Raw genomic sequence first — 21413 nt, forward strand, 5'->3', positions numbered from 1 at the left:
TTAAAACTTAGACCAGATTTTCTTAACATTTTGTGGAGAAGGGACCTATTTGAGAATCTTGAGTGAAACCCCATGAATCTCAGGCACAAAGTGAAACCCCATGAATCCCTGACGTTACACACCTTTCCGAAGCAGAAACCCCGCCCCCATCCCTCCCACCTGTTGCTGTGCCTGTGAATATGAGCTGCTCGTGTACTGGGTAGCAACGCACCCCTAGGATGGAAGTGGAAGCCTCTCGGGGAAGGAGGGAGGCTGCTTACAAAGATCCGCCTGCCAGCATGCCCTCCCTCTGAGAAGGGATCTGCCAATCTTTCAGCTCTTATTTTGGATTCTGATTCTCCAGCTGGTTCATAGACATCCTAGTACTCATCCCGAAGTCGGGATTTTTTCATTTGTACTTGTATGTGTTTTTATTTTTAACTTTGATTTTAAGTTCCTGGGTACAAGTGCAGGTTTGTTACATAGGTAAATTTATGTCATGGGGGTTCGTTGTACAGATGATGGCATCACCCAGGTATGAAGCCTAGTAGCCATTAGTCATTGTTCCTATCCCAAAGTCTTATGAGTTGAATATAAAACAGAAAAACACCCCTTCTTCACCTGCGTACGTATAATAACGTGAAAGCCACAACGGAGACAAAAACACTAAGTCAGCCTGGTATCCAGTTTACTCCCTAATATTAGAGGGGACAGTGGACACATAACTCAAGCAGTAAGATGCCTTTGGAAACCAAGAAGGGAAAGGCCCACATTTGATAAGAGAGAAATCCAACAATGGCTAAAACATCCATGCAACATTTCGGGAAGTCCCTTCTGCCAGTGGCTCCCGCGTGTCCGTAACCTGGAGTGTGTTAGGCTGGAGAACAGACCATGGGTCTGGCCTCCCCACCTCCCCGAAGGAATTACTGCAGAAGGCTCTGGGAAAGGCTTCGTGGTAAACTTCTTTGTTTCAGATAATGGAAAACATGAGAAATGAGCACCTTCTCATCCCCAGAACACCACCATCATGGCAAGGATAACGACTCAATGGAGTTTCCAATTCGTATCGTGCTTTACAGGTTTTCGAAGAATTTTCACATATAGTATCTTCATCAGCCCAAGCAACAGCCTTGTGGTTTACAATGGGGAAAGCAGAAACCATAAGGAACTTGCTCCAGATCATGCAGCCAGATAGTGGGACGATGGATGATGGGACGAGCACCCAGACTGCACCATGAGCCCCGCGTTTCTGGCCGGTCACAAAATAGCTCTCTCCTGTCGCCCTCTCCGACTTCTTCTCCTTCTCTATACCAGGCTGCTTGTCAGTTCTCAATGCTTTCTAACTACAGATACTGATTTCAAAAGCAGAAAAACACAGACCCTTCTTGACAAGTATGTAGAGATAAAAAAAATAAACGTGGCACTCTTCTTTATTGCTTCTTTATGGAAGTCTTTCCCTGATGAAAAGACCCTGCTGGGGAATAGTTCATCGACCTGGTATTTCTTTGTACACAGATTACTCCTTAGTAATAGCAGGACCTTCACACCAGGGAATTATTTGCTAAATATTTCCCACTGTCTCACAGCTTGATCTGTCAATTTCTCCCAGAGGTAAAACATCTGGGCTGGTACAACAAAACACAGCAAATTCAAAGAGATGTCCCTTAGATACAGAAGAGGACAGCTGCCCTCAGGAGTCTGTCACGGGCCAGCTAGGGGCATTCAGTTCCCAAGACCCTTTTCCGACTGCATTTCACCATAGCTTTTACATAACTGAACAAGTGTCCAGGAGGTTGACCAGATAGCTGCACACATCGTTGAAAAGGTGGCCGTGGAGAAGCAGCAGTGGCCCCATGCTATGTGGTCACGTGATGGTTTTCGAAGGCTGCTCACAGCAAATGGGGTGGGATCCACTTCTAGATGTTTTCGTTCAGGTGAAGGACTTCACGGGGGGTTGCCATCTCCAGCGCAGGGCTCATTCTCCTCTCCTCCAGTGTGACAGACAGGCACACCCCTGAGCCTCAGCTTCAGGAAGAAGAACCTGCAGAAATCCTGCTCATACCAGTTCTGTCTTGTGAAGAGTCACTGGCCCCACATGCTTACTTGGGGAAGTAACTGGGAGAAAAGCTCGTTCCATGCCAGCCTTAGAAATATCTGGGAAGATACTCTGTAGTCTTGCAAACTTCTGAAAAGCAATGAAATACAAGGAAGTGAATAATTGGAAAAATTCAGCAGTTGTCACCTCCATTTAAACTCTGTTCAGTAAGAGCTGGCTAGACAACCCATTCTGGAAGCTCTCATAGCTCACCGCCTCACTCACACTACTGGGGATATGGACCAACCATTTCAGTGACATCTCCAAACTTGGACCAGGAGATTCGCTGATTGTGGCCATTTCAACCCCCTTCTGTTAGATCTCTGTATGGAAAGTCAATGCCCACAAAAGAAGGCATTCGCCAACAAGAAACTGAAGTCACTCATTTTAAAAATATACTGCCTGGTAACTCTAATTATCTTCTTATATGTAAATAACACTAACATCTGAACCGTAAGCTCCTTGAGGGCAGGAGCAATGTCTTACACCTTTTTATGCCTCGTACAGTGTCTAGCATAATGCCTTGAACATAGTAGTGCTCACTGGAGTCTTTGATTGACTGATGTCTAAAATAGAAAGCAGAGAGACAAGTGCACAGCCAGAGAGGCAAGTAAGTGAATAGACGGACACAGTGAGTGGCAAGAACCAGTCCTGGGATAGCTCGTGGGTAAAGTCCGTCCTGGCCGCTAGGTAGCTCACCAGCCTGGTAGATGGAGACAAAGGGGACAGATCACTTCCTAGAGGGTCAGATACACATGTGGCCCTACTTTCCCACAACCATGGTCAACATAGGTGAGCAGCCATGCAGAAAGAATCTCTGAGGGCCTTTAGCTGGAACCTGCGACCAACAGCTCACGGGCATGCCTAGGACGCCTGAGCATCGGCCAGCCACCCTCCATCCTGGGAGCCTCCCTTGGTGCCCCACTGCTCTGGCTTCTTGGGATCAATTCTTAAGGCATGGGCAGAAATACCAAAAATATAAGGGGAGAACCCCCATGAGAAAATAATTTGAAGGAAGCTAAAGGAGGCTGATCTATCCCCTGGCATCCCTGGGGCAGTGGGGCTCACTCCCTCACCCACAGGAAGAACGGGGCCTCAGTGCTGCAATTTCTAGCACTGTGCTGACAGGGCCTCTGGTCGGTCTTTCATAGAATCCCTTGCCATTTCCCAAACGTCCGTCCCATATCTTCCTTTGTTTTTTTTTTCCACAATGCTCTACATGTGGCCACTAGACAAAAGCTGGAAACATTTCACGGAGCTTCATGTAATGATTCTCCCAGTCTAGGGGTCTCAAAAAGAGTCCAGGGTTCAAAGAATAATCTCTCCCACCATTATTAAATGATTCACATTATCTGCAAAAGATATTTAGATTGGTGCCCTGGGTAATCTTTTAACAGAAGATATGTTTTAAAAAGATACTTACACAGGTGAAAATGATGAGTGTGAAGTAGAAAACAACCAGAGCCAGCAGCAGGACAATCTCTGCTCTGTATTTCTCAAAAGTCTCTTCTTTACGCTGCACAGGGCATCCTTTAAAAAAGTAAGTGACATGTGAAGCCATTTTAACAGGATTTTTCTACCATGAAAAAAAGCTAAGAATGCTTTGTTCCTCCATTCTGGAGTCTTGCTCGTCTCCTCTTCCCATCAGGATGAATGACAGTGAGTGACAGCAGCAGCAGCAGCCAGTGCACACAGCTGCTCTGTGTCCAGCTGCGTGCAACAGGGCTTGCGTACAGCATCTCCCTGAATCTTCAGAGCAGGCCTGAGTAGTCCCATTTTACAGATGAAAGAGCCGAGGCTCAGAGAGGGTCAAGGGCCAAGGACCAAGGTGGCTGAGCCAGATGTCTGGTCCAGGCTTATCCTGTGTCTATCTGCCTCTTCTTCGGATGTCAGGCCTTTCCTGGCTTACTTTATCCTTCTACCTGATAAACCACCACTTATTAATCCACAGATTTTCTTAACTTCATCAGTGTTTGGTAGAGGCTGGTGTGTCCTCACCTCATGAGGACTCAGGGACCATGAAAGGAAGCAAGTGAACTGCCCTGCGATGGCCAAATACATCGACAGATTTTCGTAGAATCATTCGAGCTCTTTCAGCAAGGCTGCCAGCATGGGTGGGCGGGAGAACAGACCCTCGGGGTTGTTGAAGGCTGTGGTGCCGCATTCAGGGAGGGCAAGAGCAGCGAGGCCGATAGTCTAGGAACAGGCGTGAAGGGAGGCGCCTCTTCCCACTCGGCGCAACACCCAGTGTGCTGTTTGGGGAAGCAAGCTGAGCTTTGGCTACGATGTGCGATGTGCATATAGACAGAATCTGCTCAATGCCACAGGCAGGAGCAGGTGGAGAGCGAGCGAGTGGAGGGGGTTCTGGCCAGTGGAGCCAATGGCTGCATCTCCAGAGAGCTGCTGACCCCTGAAAGTAGATTCAACGTTTTGTCAGCAGCTTAGGTCTGGATCGTCACAGCTGTGGGTAATGATAGCCATTGTCTTCATGGTCCCTAACATGCACTGATCGTTTTGTCTGTCCTGGGCACACTCAGCCTGTTAACGCAATTTCTCTACACTACAAGCCTATGTTGTAGCTGTTACTTCCATTCTAGAGATTAGAGAACTGATACTTAGGGTCAATCAGGGATTTGCTCAAGGTCACACACTAATAAGACACAGAGTTAATATCTGAGCCAGATGTAAGTGACTGCGGACTCTGACCCCTTAAGTTGTTAGGCAATATGGCCTTGGAAGAGGAAAAAGAAAATCCGCTGTTCTCTTCATTTCCTCTCCACTCCCCACAGGACGTGCCTTCCCTCTCCACTTTTCCCTGCAAGGTTCCTCTCGTTCATGTGAATATTCCTTGAGAGGCTACTATGTGCCCAGACACATCAGAGAAGAAAACAAAGAGGTTGTTGCTGTCTTGGGGAGACAGACAGTAAATCCATCTATACGTAACATGCCAGTTGTACTAAGTCTCAGGAAACGAAGAAAGTAGGATGAAGGGCTGGAGATCCAGGAGGGCCTAAGGGAGTGTGTGCAAACAACACTAAGCAAAAGCGCACAGTGCCCCTTAAACAGGGACTGTACTCTTGCAGGTCTAATAATATTACCCTAAGTCTGAGTCCTTTCAGATACCCGACAGCAAGAGAAATCAACTACTGTACGGAAACAGGGGCTCTATGACCACATTTTTATCACTTCCAGCCTCGGCCCAACAAGTGCTAGGCAAAAGTCAAACAAAAGGCATCATTTAAGCCACGTGAAGAGAAAATGGTGACATGCTTGCAGCGGATTCCCACTTCCAGCCACAGATGTGATCCAAAGCTCTGGAGCTAGACTCGGAAAGACAGGATCGACTTTAGGCCCTGAAGAAAGTGCGCATGCATTGTGCAAGAAGAAGGCAAGTGCGGCGGGTCACCTCACCTGTCACTCTCAAGATCACCTTGCCACTCAGGTTCCTCTGCCCATCTGGCTCCTGCAGAATGCACCTGTACGTGCCCGAGCTGCAGCTGGTAGTGTTCCGGATCTTCAGGGAATAGAGCCTGCCACTGGGGGCCTCGAAAGAACCATTTTGCGTCTTCTGATGATAGTGCAGGTTTTCCTGAGGAGTCTCCATCCTCTCTTCACTGCCCTCCAGTAGCTGTGAAGAAGGAATCACAGCGCATCATGGTCCACTGCAAGCACTGCAACTCGACCCCAGCATTTCCATAAGATCCAGCCTCAACTTATGTGTGTAAAACAAGACATTATGCTTTTGTGTGTGCGTGACTTCTGGGGGAGGAGAGATCTGTGAAAATTCCTAAGGCTACATCTTCGGAATAACGTCAGGACCGCATTTCATGATTCTATAAGTATCCCAATTTCCACCCTGTATGAGGGAGCGTGTCACTGCTGACAGTGACATGCTGTGCGTGAATCTTCCTGGATTACATTTTGCATCTATGTATACATGTATGTATAGACAGGATCACTCTGTATTAAATCTTCTCCTGTTTTCTTCAGATGCCAACTCACCCACTAAATGATTCCTATTTTTGTATCCAAGTCTTTTATTTGGGAAAATTCCTAAATCTGTTATGATCCTTGCCAGACGATTCAACTAAAACCAGATATGCAGATGAGCAACGCCCCTGAGAAAAGTCACCTTGTTCCTTAGGGGCTGTGGATCGGTGTGGTCATACCTGACGCTGCTGAATGTGCCACACCTTTTCTCTGCACTAAGGCAGTGAGACAGCTGAGACCATGCTTTACAGAGACTGTACGTGTCAGATCATTTGGTGATCATTTCAAACTCCACATGGATGGAGAGGAACAGCTGACTTCGCTGTACCCAGGACAGACCATAACTTGGGTAGATGCCCAATTTAGCCAAACATTTTATCTGGCTGGCTTGCTTTCTTTTTTTCCTTTTTGAGACAGGGTCTCGCTCTATCACCCAGGCTGGAGTGCAGTGGCATGATCATGGCTCACTATACCCTTGGCCTCCTGAGTCAACCTTCTGGTACTCCCCATTCAGCCTATCCAGTAGCCGGGATTATAGGCATGCGCCACCATGCCTGGCTAATTTCTGTATGTTTGTTTGTTTTTTTAGAGGAAATGTCTTGCTCTGTTGCCCAGGCTGGTCTCGAACTCTTGGGCTCAAGCAATCTGCCCGCCTCAGCCTCCCAAAGTTCTGGGATTATAGGCGTAAGCCACTGCTCCCGGCTTGCTTTCTGTGAACTCTTTGTGATCAAACTGGTGGAGTGTCTTCAGCATCTCCCACTGCAGAGATTAGGCTCATACCACATTCACCATTAATTCTCTCTTTTCTAGACATATATATATATATATACATTTTTTTTTTTTTTTGAGGCGGAGTTTCGCTCTTATTACCCAGGCTGGAGTGCAATGGCGCAATCTCGGCTCACCGCAACATCCACCTCCTGGGTTCAGGCAATTCTCCTGCCTCAGCCTCCTGAGTAGCTGGGATTACAGGCACGCACCACCATGCCCAGCTCATTTTTAAAATATTTTTAGTAGAGACGGGGTTTCACCATGTTGACCAGGATGGTCTCGATCTCTTGACCTCGTGATCCACCCGCCTCAGCCTCCCAAAGTGCTGGGATTACAGGCTTGAGCCACCGCGCCCGGCCTGAGACATATTTTTAATTTGCCTCATTAACTTGCCAGTTGCTCCTCCACTGAAATGCTTTAAAGCTTCTAAAATGAATTTATACATGCAGTAAAGCAAATCCTTGTTTTCAGCCTTCCGGGGCAGCCCTTCAACATTGACATCCCCAGCAGCACCTGAGTTTCCCTTTGCTGGTTGGCTGAGGACCAGCAGGCAGTCCAGGATTAAGTGACATTCCTTACCTGTCCCTACCATGAAAACTGCACCCAAGAGCCACCTTAGGGAAGGAGAGAGAGATTATAGGTCCCTCCGCCACTATCTTTGCTTGCACCTATCAATGACGAATCTCCCATTCCAGAAGCCCCCTACCACTTTTCTCTGACTTTTAGGAAGGGACTTAGTGAAGGCAAATAGATAACCAAAGAGTTAGGGGAATACTCTGTGAAGCAACTTGGGAAAGAAAATACACACAGGCGTGTGTGCACTTGTGCGCATGCACGCACACACACACACACACAAACAAGAGAGAGAGAGAGAGAGACTCCTTTCAGCTTCATGTATTAATTCAGGGATATACCACAAGGTCACCGGGAAGCTCGGGCCCCAGCCCTGGTGCTCGTTAGCATTCCTGTAGAGTGGGCTACAGAGACATCTGGTGGCAGACTGATCGCTCCTGCAGGGAAACCTGCTCAGCTCCCTCTAGCTCTGAGCTGAGACGAATGGCTCTTCTCGGGCTGCGTCTGTGGACATAAATCCCATTTCTTGATGGTCCTTTTTGTGTGGAAAGATTCTTTCCTAAATAATCAAGATTCTACGGGAGGAAGTGAAAAGACTGGGGCCTTAGCGTGTGCAGAAGAAAAGAAAAAAGGTGTGGCCAAGGAAATTTAGAGGAAACTAAGTGTCTCACCAATTCCAGAACACGACTCATTTAGCACCAGTTTCCCTTTTCAAGCCTAAGTAAACCATCAGCTGCAGCCTCGTCATGGGCGCACACGGCTCCCCTCTCACCCCCGCTGCCTGGCAAAGGTGCTTCTTCCTACCAGGCAGAGCTTTCAACAGACTGGAGACCGAGGCCCATCCAGAGCCAATTGGTGCCTACGATAGCCCAAAAGGCCACTGTGAAATAAATAGCTCAGCCCAGTCTCTGCAGTCCCCACTCTGATGTCCAATCTTGCTTTTCTTTTCTAAATTAACCTCCAAATGCAAGCGTAGCAACAACCATTTTGAGATTATCCACCCATGGTTTTCGCCTGGGAAGCTCCTCTCCCATCCAGCAACCTCTCCCTCCCCCAGCTCAGAAAGGCCCATCTGAAAGTCAAGATCAAAACTGTGAATCCCTCTGGAGCTGGCAGAAATATAAACGATTGTGTCTATTTACATAAAGATAGCCCCATTATTGTGTTAGCTGCTGGGGATTGTTGAAGCAAAAAGGTGCTGGTGATCAAAACTGGCTGGAAGTAACTTCAGCCTGTTTGCAGAGAATTCATTTTAAAAATCAGCAGCAAGACCAGTAAAATATAGTTTATTTGATGGTTAGATTTCCACAGGCGTCTGGCAAAACCTTCAGTGGGCCGCTAGTTACTTTCAAATGGCAAAACAAAGTCAGGGTGACCTCGTAAGGACAGAAAGAAGAACCCCAAAGCAACCTGCAGAATTCTGATTGGCTGAAACCTCATGGCCATCAGTGGGATCATTGCAAAATATCTCAACTCTCATAGGGTCATCTTCCAAACACCCCTTTTCCCAAATGACCCAGAGAACTACTGGCAAAACCTAGGAATTCTTGCCAAACTAACGAACAGCACTGTTTGCCTAATAACTAACTACAGCAAAAAGAATTCTCTGTAAATTCAGACACTGCACCTGGAAATAGTTCATGTCCCTCCCTCTAACTTCCAGCTTTAGGTGTATACATTTTCAGCTAAACTTTCTCTTGTGACCCCCAGCTGTGGAATTTGGGGTTTGTCCACAGCTGCAAAAGTGCTGATAGTTTTTATGTTAATGTTGCATGCTCAGAATGGGGGCGGGGCCCTAGCAGGATCAAGGGACTGTATGCAAAAGCTCAAATCAGCTATCAGCAGGCTTTATCGGATGAGCCAACTGTGGCAGAGGCACCACCAGAAACCAAAGGAGAAATTTCAGTGGGAGGAAAATGGAGTAACAGCAAATGGGCCATCCTCACTTTGCTTTGTTTTACGAGTTCTCATAAACATTGGAGTTGGCTCAGAATCAACCACTGGCAAGAACAGCTCTTTAAACATTCCAAATCTAAAAGTGTTCCATTGCTTCTCTGCAAAAGCATTTTAGGAAATAGTAATTTATAACAAAAGGAACCCTCAGATTCATTCACAGCCAACCGTAATTGACAGGAACTATTTAGTGCACCCTTCACAACGCTAATATTGTAGTACAGTTGCTAAAACACAACACAATTTCAGCAAATTAATTACTCAAAACACTCATCCCAATCATGTTTTAAAAATCCACATGTTGTGCATTAACTTTCACGCTGACAACTCTATCATTTTTGGTTGAGCGGGGAAAAGTGCAAACGTGGGGCATCTCATTTTCAGAAAGCCTAGGGACTGTGACTCGTGTCAGGCCTCCCATTTGACTAAATCATTTAAATACCATATTCTCTCTCTCAAATGGAGATTTGACCTTCAGGAAACCACAAGCTTTAAATTAAAATAAACTCTCTTTCATTTGCAGAATGCTAAATCAAGCAAACACAAGAACTAATTTTATGGGCACGTGAATGAAGTCAGTTTTTTTTTAAATGATGAACAAATTTGAACTGAAACAAAAGAAATAAAATAAATCGTTAATTATGGATGAAATTGAACCAATGTTTAAAAAATGCTACTGTGGAAAGTGTTGTTTTATTTTTTTAAGTTTACATAATTTTATCCAAACATATGCCAACCTCCTACATTACCATATTGGAATCTAAGAGGGTGATAGTTTTATAGCAAAAAATGAGTTTTGATCATAAAATTGAAATACAAATTTATCATACATCAGATTTGTTAAGAATGCAGGGCTGGGAGTGGTGGCTCATGCCTGTAATCCCAGCACTTTGAGAGGCCAAGGCAGATGGATCACATGAGGTCAGGAGTTCAAGACCAGCTTGGCCAACATGGTAAAACCCCATCTCCCCTATAAATACAAAACATTAGCTGGGTGTGGCAGTGGACATCTGTAATCCCAGCTACTTGGGAAACTGAGGCAGGAGAATCATTTGAACCCAGGAGGTGGAGGTTGCAGTGAGCTGAGATCATGCCATTGTACTCCTGCCTGGGTGACAGAGCAAGACTCTGTCTCAAAAAAAGAAAAAGAATGTAATAAGTGCCTACCTAAAAGAAAAAAAAGTACAAAAAATTCATCTAACGATTTGATAAAACATATTTAAGGGTATGGATTTTAAGGATTTGGATTTAGAGTTGGTTTTAAATTAACCTGATGTATTCCAACCACACTGAACAGCTTTTTTTTAATTGCATTTCTTGTGCACTAACATTCATGTACCTTGGTTTCTAACTCAATTAAAGTGCCAATATAATTCCCATTCATCATAAAAACAGCTCTTTATAATGTGCAAAATAGTTTGGCTCGGAGGTTGATGTTATAATGAGGGTAGAATGTATGAGCATTAATATCTTTTTTTTTTCTAAGCGTAGTTTTATTAGAAAAATGATTTTCCACTTTGAAATTTACTGGGTCTAACAGACAGAGCTGGATTTATGGCTGTTAACAGAGTTATGAGTATAGCAGAGGCAACATAATTAAGAGCACAGGCATTGGCACTGGACTGAGCTGGAACCAAGCCCCAGCCCTCCCACAGCTACCTCTGCTCTTGGCCAACCGACTGAACCACTGTCAGGCTTGGATGGCTCCACTGGAATCTGGGGTGTTCGCATCTCACCGAGCCGGCAAGCAGATACTTACGATGATGTGTACAGACCCTAAGCATCACATCGATCACACAGAAAGCCCTAAAGATGTTACTATTCTCTCTCTCCTTTTTTTATAGTCAAGGTATCATTCGGCATACTAAAAAGTTCCCTGAATATAAGAAGAATTCAAAAAGTATTTACTGAATGAATGCGTGAATTTTAGAAACTGTAAGAAAGTTACAAGAGCACTGGCTTTGGAATCAAAGGTCTGAAGTCAATCCCAGCTTCTCCATTCTTTAGCTGGGTCATCTTCCACATGTCCCTTGACCTCTGAGCCCCGTTTTGCCATCTGGAGCTCCCGCACTTGCTCATGGGGTTATTGTAAGAATCAAGTGAGAAAATGTAGAAAAGTGCTTTATAATTGATAATGCTGTAACAGAATTATTGTTACATATGATGGCTTTCCACACCATTCACCCATTCTGTCACTTCTTTACCACTGACACTTCCGTCTCCTCTGGCAAAGTTGTCCTAGAAGTCCCAATCTCTGCTCTAGGGAGAAACTGTTTTTTCCACATACAATGTCTTCAAAACAGCCACAACATTCTGAATTCTTTAAGCACCATCATAATAATATAGCAAAACCCCTTTGGAACTGAGATTTGAAGGCAATGTTGTTCATGGTTCATGCCAATCATCTCTCTTCCATTAGCATCTCGTGGGGCCTGCTGGACCTAGAAGAGGTACCATTACAAGCTCTCTGCAGAGCTCCACACCTGGTTCTAGAAGAGGCAACTTAACTTAGGCCTGATACCCCACCATCATGGAGACTGGTTCTGATAGTCACGTGACCCAATCAAAGCCCCTTAAGAATAATCAGACGCATGTTGAGATATTTAAAGAGAAACACAACCTCCTCCTTTGCACTTGCTTCTGAAAGGATATACAGATTAAGCATCCCTAATCCAAGAATCTGAAACATTTTTGCTCTCAAGCATTTCAGATAAGAAACGCACAACCTGTCCAACTTTGCAGTGCTACGATCTGGCTGCCGTATGGAGGCTGGACACATTACCAGTGTAAAGGAAGGCAGAGCTGAGAGAGGGAAAGCCACCAAGTCCTGGGGACATTCATGAACCTCTAAGTATAGCTGTATTCATTTGTCAGGGCTGCAGAGCACCACAAACTGGGTGGCTGAAAATCCTCTCACAGTTCAGGAGGCCAGAAGTTCAAAATCAAGGTGTTGCCAGGGCCGAGCTCTCTGAAAGCTTTAGGGCAGAATCTGTTCTGTGCCTTTCTCTTAGCTTCTAGTGGTTGCCAGCAGTCCTCGGCATCGCTTGGCTTGTAGACACAGCACTCCAATCCCTGCATCTGTCTTCATGTAGCGTTCTCCCTGTTGTCTGTGTCAGTGCGTGTTTTCTCTTCTTAGGACGTCATTCATACTGAAGTAGGGCCCTCCCTAGTCAGGTAGGACCTCTCAATTTCATTACATGTGCAAAGACTCTATTTCTAAATAAAGCCACAATCACAAGTATCAGAAATGAGAACTTCTGATCTTCTGGAGGGGGCACAAATCGAGCCACAGTGCCGGCCATACCTGAAATGTGAACTCTATTTTGATTTTTCGATTTCTTTCACATTCCAATGATATATAAGCCACTATACCTCCTTTTCTTTAGGCTCGTTTTGATTGGATTTACAATCCCTTGCCCCTGAATGACTCCTAATGATAAGGCACCCTGTGCCACCATGTAAATAAGGGTGGCACGTATGGGGCTATCGGCACGTGGCTCCAGCCTCTAGGCCAGTCCTGATTTGTCCCTTGGGCTCACATGCCTCCCACTCCTTGGGGAATGAGACCTCAGGCCTGATTTGAATCAGAACCTCTGTTCTACAGAACTGCTGGTCCAAGGCTATTATGAACTGTCTATGGCAACCAACACCCTTCTTTCCCTAAAGGTTTTCCCTCTGTGGACCCATCATCCTAGGAAGTTACCAGCTCTTCTAGAATCGGTCCTCTCTTTGGAGAACTGGAACAATTCTCTAAATTGTCCCAACTTGGGACATCCAGTAAACTAGTTGGTCCTCCAAGAAAGCATCAGATTATGTGAACAAGCCTTGGGCTCCGAAGTCTGTACAAGTTCCACATGACACACATGGCAATTTTACCCAAACACCTTAGTGCAAAACAAAACAAAATGAAAAGCAAAAATGCACTTATGAGCATAAAGGAATCTTAGGGAAGTATTTTTCGTCCAGCTCTATTCTGAGCTCATGATTGTTGGTACAAAATTTAGGGTTATTCCAGGGATAGCCAGGAAGGGATTATGGAAATAGCTTCAGACGGAGGAAAGTTTTTTTAGGTAATCAATCTACTTTTCGTCTTTACCTACATAAAACTTTCCCTTATGTCACTGAGACCTTCTCCAAACTTCCTCTTCTTTGTGTAGTGACACTGCCAAGTACATAGCTAAGACAATCCAGTCCTCATGTGACTCAGGTTCCCCCTTTTATTTATAGAAAACAAGTTGGTTTTTTTGTTTAGTCTTTTTTTTCAATTTAACTCTCAGCTGCTTTCTTCCTCCCTCTCCACTGTCAAGCTAAAAGACTTCGGCAACTTTGCTCTGTTCCACTATTGTCCAAAAATCTCAGTGATCCACCATTCTTATCTGGATGAGACTTCTATAGCCCTTCAGAAGCTGCCTCAATCTTCCTTGCCCACTCCTCCACAGAACCACATGGAAAGGACCGGTGACCAAGAGGAAAAGAAGGAAAAGAAGGAAGTCTCCCCCTGAGACTCATCTTCTAAGATGAATCATATTCTATCTATCACCAGGAGAAATATGCTTTTCTTTAGGCATATTTTGCATCATGCCATTCTCTTTGCTTAAAATCCTTCAATGGCTCCTTACTGCCAAAAGGATAAAGTTCAAGTCATCACTGTTAGGCAGTCAGGGCCCCTCACAACCTGACCTAGGCTGCGTTCTAATGTTAGGTCTCAGCCATCTGCTGGGTAAGTCTTCCTTCTACATTGCCGGTTACCTCAATGGTTCCCAAAAAGTCTTGGATCCCCATGCCTTTGTTCAAGATGGTCTTCCGGCAAAAGTTCTACATCAATCTCGAGATGGCCAATACCAGGCCCAGGATATGGCACACATTTGAGACTTAGAAATATTTACTAAACAATCAAAGTGTACATATAAGAGACATCTGAAAAGCAACTTTATATCTTTCATGGTTTCACCTAGGGAGAAGCCCTAAAAATGATTCAACCAGGTCAAGTACATAGGTGTCAATGCGGACACCTGTGATTTTTGTTTTAATTCTAACATACATTGTTTTCACAGTACAATGGCTCTACATTTAATGTAGAAATATTTCCTTTCTGTCCTAAAACATGTTCTTAAATCCATCTTACAACAGACTCTCTAGAATGAAGGAAGCACAGTAAGTGTTCAGCACTGGCTCTTTCCTTGGGCCATGAGGGTCTGTGGCTGTATAGATGACATCTGCCAGGACCGCTTCTCCACGCTAGGCCCTCCTAAGGCGCTCTGCTCTCCTCAGTATCCCTGGTTTGTAGCTCATTATCACACAAGATGATAGAGACAGAAAATATAACCCCACCAAAAAGAAGTTTAGCAACATATATGGAAGACAGCCTTGAGCTTTTGAAGTTACCTCATGCAAGCCATGAACCTCCTCTCCAACAGTTTCCTTAGCATTAATGTCAGAAGCAGAACACTCCATGGATGGCCCATGATCTGCCCCAGCTGGGGCTCTTCTCAATATTCTAAAGTCTATTTATAGTAGACTTTTATCTGAAGTCACACTCTTACTTCCTTTTTCTCCCTTCCTTTGGAAATCATCTGAAAAGTCCACTTGTCTTGTGACGCTCCAGTGTCCTCACCCCCGCAGCATCACCCAGAGGCAACACCATATATCCTCTTTCATTTTGCATCACCCGTAGGTTGTCAGGGCTCCCAGCGTGCTACAAGAAGGCACTGCCTCTCTGGGATAAATGACCACTCATTATTATCGTTAGATAACATCAGCCAGGCCCAGAGTACTCCATCCAGTCATCCTCTCTCTCCAAACCTACATTAAGGAGAGTGCAGACACAGTGATACTTCTCATGAAGTACAGATGCAGCCCTTTAATGCATGGCCTCGCTCCTCGCAGGCATGATATTGTGCTGTGCCCTCTTACGTCTTATGCCAGAATTTAACCACAGGCCACGGCCAATGGAAGAAAAGTCACGGATCAAAGTCTATATGCATATTTTCTCAAAATACCTCCTCAAAGAATCACAATCAATTACAACTTTTTTTTTTTTTTTTGGTAGAGACAAGTCTCATTACATTGCCCAGGCTGGTCTCAGACTCCTGGGCTCAAGCAATCCTCCCACCTCAGCCTCCCAAGGTGCTAGGATTACTGCCATGACCCTGAGCCACCACACCCAGGCTATTACAATTTTAAAACATAAATTGATTGGGTCATGCCTGTAATCCTAGTACTTTGGGAGGCCGAAGTGGGAAGACGGCTTGAGCTAAGCAGTTGGAGACCAGCCTGGGCTATGTAGCGAGATCTTGTTTCTACAAAAAACTGAAAACATAAAAATAAGCCAGGTTTGGTGGTACGCCCTTGTAGTCACAGCTACTTGGGAGGCTGAGGTGGGAGTATCACTTGAGCCCAGGAAGTTGAGGCTGCAGTGAGCCGTCTTCATGCCACTGCACTCCAGCTTGGGAAACAGAGTGAGCCTCTGTCTCAAAAAATAAAAATTAAGCTAAATTGAATTACTATCCTAATGAATACAATTTATTAACTTTTCTATTTCTTCTCAATCACCCATTCTTCCAGCACTTTTGGAGGCCGAGGCGGGTGGATCACGAGGTCAAGAGATCAAGACCATCCTGGCCAACATGATGAAACCCCATCTCTACCAAAAAATATAAAAATTAGCTGGGTGTGATGGCACGTGCCTGTAGTTCCAGCTACTCAGGAGGCTAAGGCAGAATTGCTTGAACTCAGGAGCCAGAGGTTGCAGTGAGCCGAGATCGGGCCACTGCACTCCAGCCTGGCACCTGGCAACAGAGCGAGACTCTGTCTCAAAAAAAATACAAGAAAGGAAGGGATGAGAGGAGGACCTTTCGTTGGATCCCAGTTAGGAGGACATGGGTCCACAGAAGAGAAGGGCTGGGCCAACTGGAATTGGGCTATCTCTGTCCACTTTTGGCTTCACCTTTAACCTCCTGAGCATGTCTCTATTAAGTCCCCTCTGGCCCATCTCACTGCATCTTTGAAACAGGGAGAGTAAAATGAACACCCTTCCTTCCCAACCCTAACATTGCAAACAGACTGGATGCTGTCTGCTTTGAGTTTTCTGGTCAAAGGCACGTGATAAAAAACACATGGTTTACACGGATCCTTTTGCTAATTACAAGTAGTCAGTGCCAAATGGACAAAGACAGGATGCTACATGGTGCCGGAGCTTTGAGTGGTGAATGGAATTTTAAATTGTGAGTCATTATAACCTGCACTTGTGATATGCAGACAGCCTGCAGAATGTGCCTTAATCTGGTGGACAGTGAAAACCCACTGCAAGGGACTCTGCTTTCCTTGCCCAGCACGAAGCCCACTCCTGTGCTGGCAAAACAGGTTTTACAAAGCCAGGATAGTGATGATGAAGTGAGGTGGGATGGGATAAGCTGGCTCTGGTTACCAGAAAGAAATTCCTCCCTTTATGCTACCTCTCCACTCTGATGAAACACTTTACAAGAAACTTGTAGGAAAATGAAAAGATGCTTAATCTTCTGTAAAATAAAGTATTTTGGCAATTCACCACTCGTCTGATCTCCAGAACACTCTCCATTTTTGTTGTGTAAGCACAAATCCAAAAATATAATTATTGGGCTGGAAAATAATAAATATCTATAGAATATGCTGAGAGCTGTTTTAAAAAAATGCTTAAAGGAACATTATATGTCACTTTTGGGCACCTGATTCATTTATTGGTATAGCATAACGCTCCTATCCAGGAATTTCAAGCACTGTTTACCTCCCAAAAAACAACTATGGTATGACTTTTCAATGGCACCATTCCATGGATCAACAGGTAAAAAAGAACGCCTAGAGACTGCTGTCCTTTTTTTTTCTTGACAGAGTATTGAATGACCTTCAGGGGAAATCTTCCAAGAACTGTGTCCAATAAACAAGCTCATGTGCTAAGAGTTACATCACCAGCTGACACCCAAGGAGAAGTCTAAGGTTAATTGCTATGGTTTAGTGGACCATTCCAAATGACCCCGTGCATGAAGGTTTCACTCCAGAACTGTTTGAACTTTGCCATCTGGTTTCATCTACTTGTTTCATGAGTACTTTTTAATTACTCCCCTGGGGATATTAATAATGCTTTCTTTCTTTATTAAATAATTACTCTCTGGAAGGGATAGTGGTTTCATGTTTTCCCCCTTCTGTGAGATAACTAAGTCCCTGCCTGATCAGCCCGGGGCACTTTGATTTTCTTTACCTTAAATTACTAAGGTAGAAGACAGAGATAGCAAGATAGACTTCTAACAACTCAGGATTTTGAATCAGACTCCTTGGTTCAAATCCCAGCTCCACCATGTAGCCAGCTGTGCAAAAGGTTACTTCCCACCCTAGGGCCCAGTTTCCTCACGTGTAAAGTAGGAAGAGTAATAGTACCAATCCCTTAAGTCCATTCTTCCAATGGATGGAAATAATGTATTTACCTTGGAGCTTGACATGTAGTCAGCATTCAAATATTGTTTTAATAATATTTTAAAAATACTATTGTTTTGACTATAACAATTTCAGAATTCTTGTGTTCTCTGATTGCACAGTAAGTAAGATACAAATGAAGTAGGAATACTTGACCAGGATGGTCTCGATCTCTGGACCTTGTGATCCACCCGCCTTGGCCTCCCAAAGTGCTGGGATTACAGACGTGAGCCACCGCGCCCGGCTAGACTTAATACCTTACTTTTATACACAACACAATGCCCTGAGGCAGCAGTGCCATCAGCGTTGTGCATAACTCATGAAGTGCTAGGCTGAATTCACAGAGTACCTTTGCAATTTATAGGGCAAAAATTAGGTGCCATGCAGAATACACAAAAGTATCAATACAGCCACTGTCCCCCAGAAAATTGAAAATCCAGTTAGGAGACACACACACAATGAGATCACTGCAATGATGCCTTGTACTGTTAAGTGGCCAGATACACGTACAGGTTCTTACAGTATCTTTTCTGGTGGGCAGAAGAAAGTCCTGCATTTGGTGGAAAGTAACAGATGCACAGATGTGCCCCACAGTAAGACAGCAAATCAGTGACAGCCAGGGTGTGGTTGGAACATCAGATTCATGTGGGATAAAATGGAGGTGTAATGGCCTAAGAGAAGAAGGTAGCAGTGGCCTGACTTAAAGAAGGAGCAGTGACAGCAAACAGTAGCTGCTTGGCTTTGGAATGGCACCATAATTGCCATCTTAGAATCTGAGAATGTTCCAGTCAAGAGGAAACCTTTAAAAAGCCTCCTTGCCATTCAATGGTCCTACAACAGGAGCAGCAAGGCCTGCTGTTATACATGTGGCCTCCGCTCATGCATCCACCTGATGCCCTCACTGCTGCCTCTCTCAGAGGAAGGAAGAGCAGCGCCAGGGGAGGAGGCCAAGAGTATCCCACAAGTGGGATGACCACTGATAACCACCACGGACGAAATGGCCTAAGTCACTTCTGAGTCTTAGCCCTTCCCCTCAAATTGCCCCCTTTTCTTCCCTTGTATCTCAGGGGCATCACAGTCACAAAACACAAGAAATCAGGACATTCCCTCTGTCCAGTGCCCAAATCTAGGTCCTGTTTCTTTCTTCCCAACCTGCTGGCCCACAACCACAGGTGGCCTACAGAATTAATCCAAATGAGAGAGTCCCTGCCCTTCCAAAAGGTCTTAAGTGGATCATTAATCTTAGGCCACCTTCAGGGACAGGAAGGGGAGTGAGGTCCGCGGAGGGCAAAACCTAAGTGGGCCTTGTACCTGGATGCGGATTGAGTCTGGGAGGCGCGTCCGGAGACTGCATACCCCAAGTTCAGCTGCAGGAGACGCCCCCGACCCCGTTCCCGCTGTCTTCAAAGGAGCCCCCCAAACCCCAGCCCGTGGGCATCGCCACACCTACCTTGACCCAGGAGGCCGTGTAGAGGACCTGCGGGTCCCAGGGGGCGGTGCAGGGCAAGTCCACATCCTCGGAGCAAGCCGCCTTCACCTCCCGCGTCGCGGGCGCTAGGCTGCAGGCTGCGAGAAAGAGAGAGCGCGTGGTGAGCAAGCGGCGGGAGGGGGTGTCGTGGAGGGGCGGGGGGCGACAGGCGCTCGCGGGCCCTACCGCAGCTCAGGAGCAGAAGCTGGAGGCCGCGCAACATGGCTGGAGTGCTGCGCCGCTGCCTGGGCTGCCGAGTTGTGGCGCGCTGGCAACAGCCGCCCTTTTATGCCCGCATTCGGGAACTTCCCTGCGCGCCAGCCCTGGGGATTCCCCGGCGGCAGCGGAAGCGGTGGCGCACCCTCCTCGTCCCGCTTTGACCGGGGCGCCCCCGTCCCCGCCCCCGTCACCCCCGCCGTCTCCGCGCCGCGCGCGTCCCCGCCCCCGCGCGCCCAGGCCGGGCGCCCCTAGTTCGCGTCGCTGCTGCGGCTGGCGGCGGCTACAGCAATCCCCGCGTGACGCCCCGCGCTGGGGGCTTTGCAGACCGCGCTCGCGCGCGTGACGCCGCCGTTGACCCGCAAAAGGAAGCCGGGAACCGGGCCATCCGAGTGGGACCTGCTCGTTTTACGGAGGCCAAAAACGCGATTCCGAGAGGGTGGGCAGCTTCCCCCAAAGCCCAGCCTGTCCTTGGGGACGTCACTGGTGAACCCAAGTCCTCACTCTCCTCCAGAATCTGCACGCCTGTAATCCCAGCACTTTGGGAGGCCGAGGCGGGCAGATCACGACGTCAAGAGATCAAGACCATCCTTGCCAAGATGGTGAAACCCCGTCTCTACTAAAAATACAAAAATACAAAAAAAAAAAAAAAAAAAATAGCCGGACATGGTGGCAAGCGCCTGTAATCCCAGCTACTCGGGAGGCTGAGGCAGGAGAATCGCTTGAACCCGGGAGGTGGAGGTTGCAGTGAGCCGAGATCTTGCCACTGCACTCCAGAGCCAGACTCCTTCTCAAAAAAAAAAAAAAAAAAAAAAAAAAAAAAAAAAAAAATCCAGCAGCATCATTGGACCACTGTTGAGTTGTACCATAAATTAGAACTGATTAGTGTTAGACTTAAAGGTTGTTTCTTTTTGTATTACTAATATTAGAAACAATGATGGGATTGCTATGATAAACTCAGTGTAGATAAGTCTTTGCTCTAATATTGCTTATTTTCTTAGAATAAATACCTCAAGGAAATTGTGTTAGGTGAAGGGAGTTTCCAATTTTGTTAAAGATTGCCAAAATCGGCCGGGCGCGATGGCTCAAGCCTGTAATCCCAGCACTTTGGGAAGCAGAGGCGGGTGGATCACGAGCTTATGAGATCGAGACCATCCTGGTCAAAATGGTGAAACCCCGTCTCTACTAAAGATATAAAAAATTAGCTGGGCATGGTGGCGCATGCCTATAATCCCAGCTACTCGGGAGGCTGAGGCAGGAGAATTGCCTGAACCCAGGAGGCGGAGGTTGCAGTGAGCCGAGATCGCGCCATTGCGCTCCAGCCTGGGTAACAAGAGTGAAACTCCGTCTCTAAAAAAAAAAAAAAAAAAAAGATTGCCAAAATCACCTGCAAGGAGATGGCCTCAATCTATATTCCCATCTGCAATGAGAGTACCTGCCTCCCCACACTCTTGCCAACACAAACTGTAATCCAACTTGTCTTTGTCCTTCCAAGAGGTTAAAAAGAGTGGCATCACCATACCACCAGTTTTAATCTGCCCTTGCAAGTGGTTGTACCAATTAGCAGTCCACCAGCTTATGTGAGTCCCTTTTACCCAGAAGCCTCTGGGTAAAATTAGAATTGAACACATCTGTATACAATTTATTCTTGAGAAATAAAACAGTACTAACATTTTTGAAACCCTCTATGTGTCCTTTGTCACTCATACCTAGGCATTTATGCTTCTTTCCAGTTTTTCTAGATTATAAATGTTTCAGGGGAGCCGAAAGTCTCCCAACACGCTAGCTCAGTAATCACACTGCGTTGTTAATTATTGCCATCTTATTATCCAAAATGCACATACCCATTTACACGCCTCTCGGTGGGTCTTAGCATGATCAGTTTCTTTTTTAAGGATGGGGTCTCATTATGTTGCTCAGGCT

General features: G+C 45.9%; 1 protein-coding gene across 2 annotated transcripts; it reads right to left on the bottom strand.

Moving 5' to 3' along the window:
• Nucleotides 1–383: 383 nt before the first annotated feature.
• CD83 (CD83 molecule) lies at nt 384–19667 on the bottom strand. 2 transcript variants are annotated; one of them, XM_008993937.4, is made up of 5 exons: nt 19461–19667; nt 19257–19372; nt 5486–5702; nt 3498–3604; nt 384–2161 (listed from the first exon to the last, which is right to left on the bottom strand). In XM_008993937.4, the coding sequence occupies exons 1-5, from the start codon at nt 19495–19497 to the stop codon at nt 2036–2038; spliced, it is 603 nt and encodes a 200-aa protein (XP_008992185.1). In that variant the 5' UTR covers nt 19498–19667; the 3' UTR covers nt 384–2035. The 2 variants fall into 2 exon arrangements, with proteins under 2 accessions (XP_008992185.1, XP_002746253.2); XM_002746207.6 differs by having other exon boundaries at nt 384–2164.
• Between the last annotated feature and the right edge of the window lie 1746 nt (nt 19668–21413).

Source organism: Callithrix jacchus, chromosome 4 (genome assembly GCF_049354715.1).
Source record: "Callithrix jacchus isolate 240 chromosome 4, calJac240_pri, whole genome shotgun sequence".
Lineage (NCBI taxonomy): Eukaryota > Metazoa > Chordata > Mammalia > Primates > Cebidae > Callithrix > Callithrix jacchus.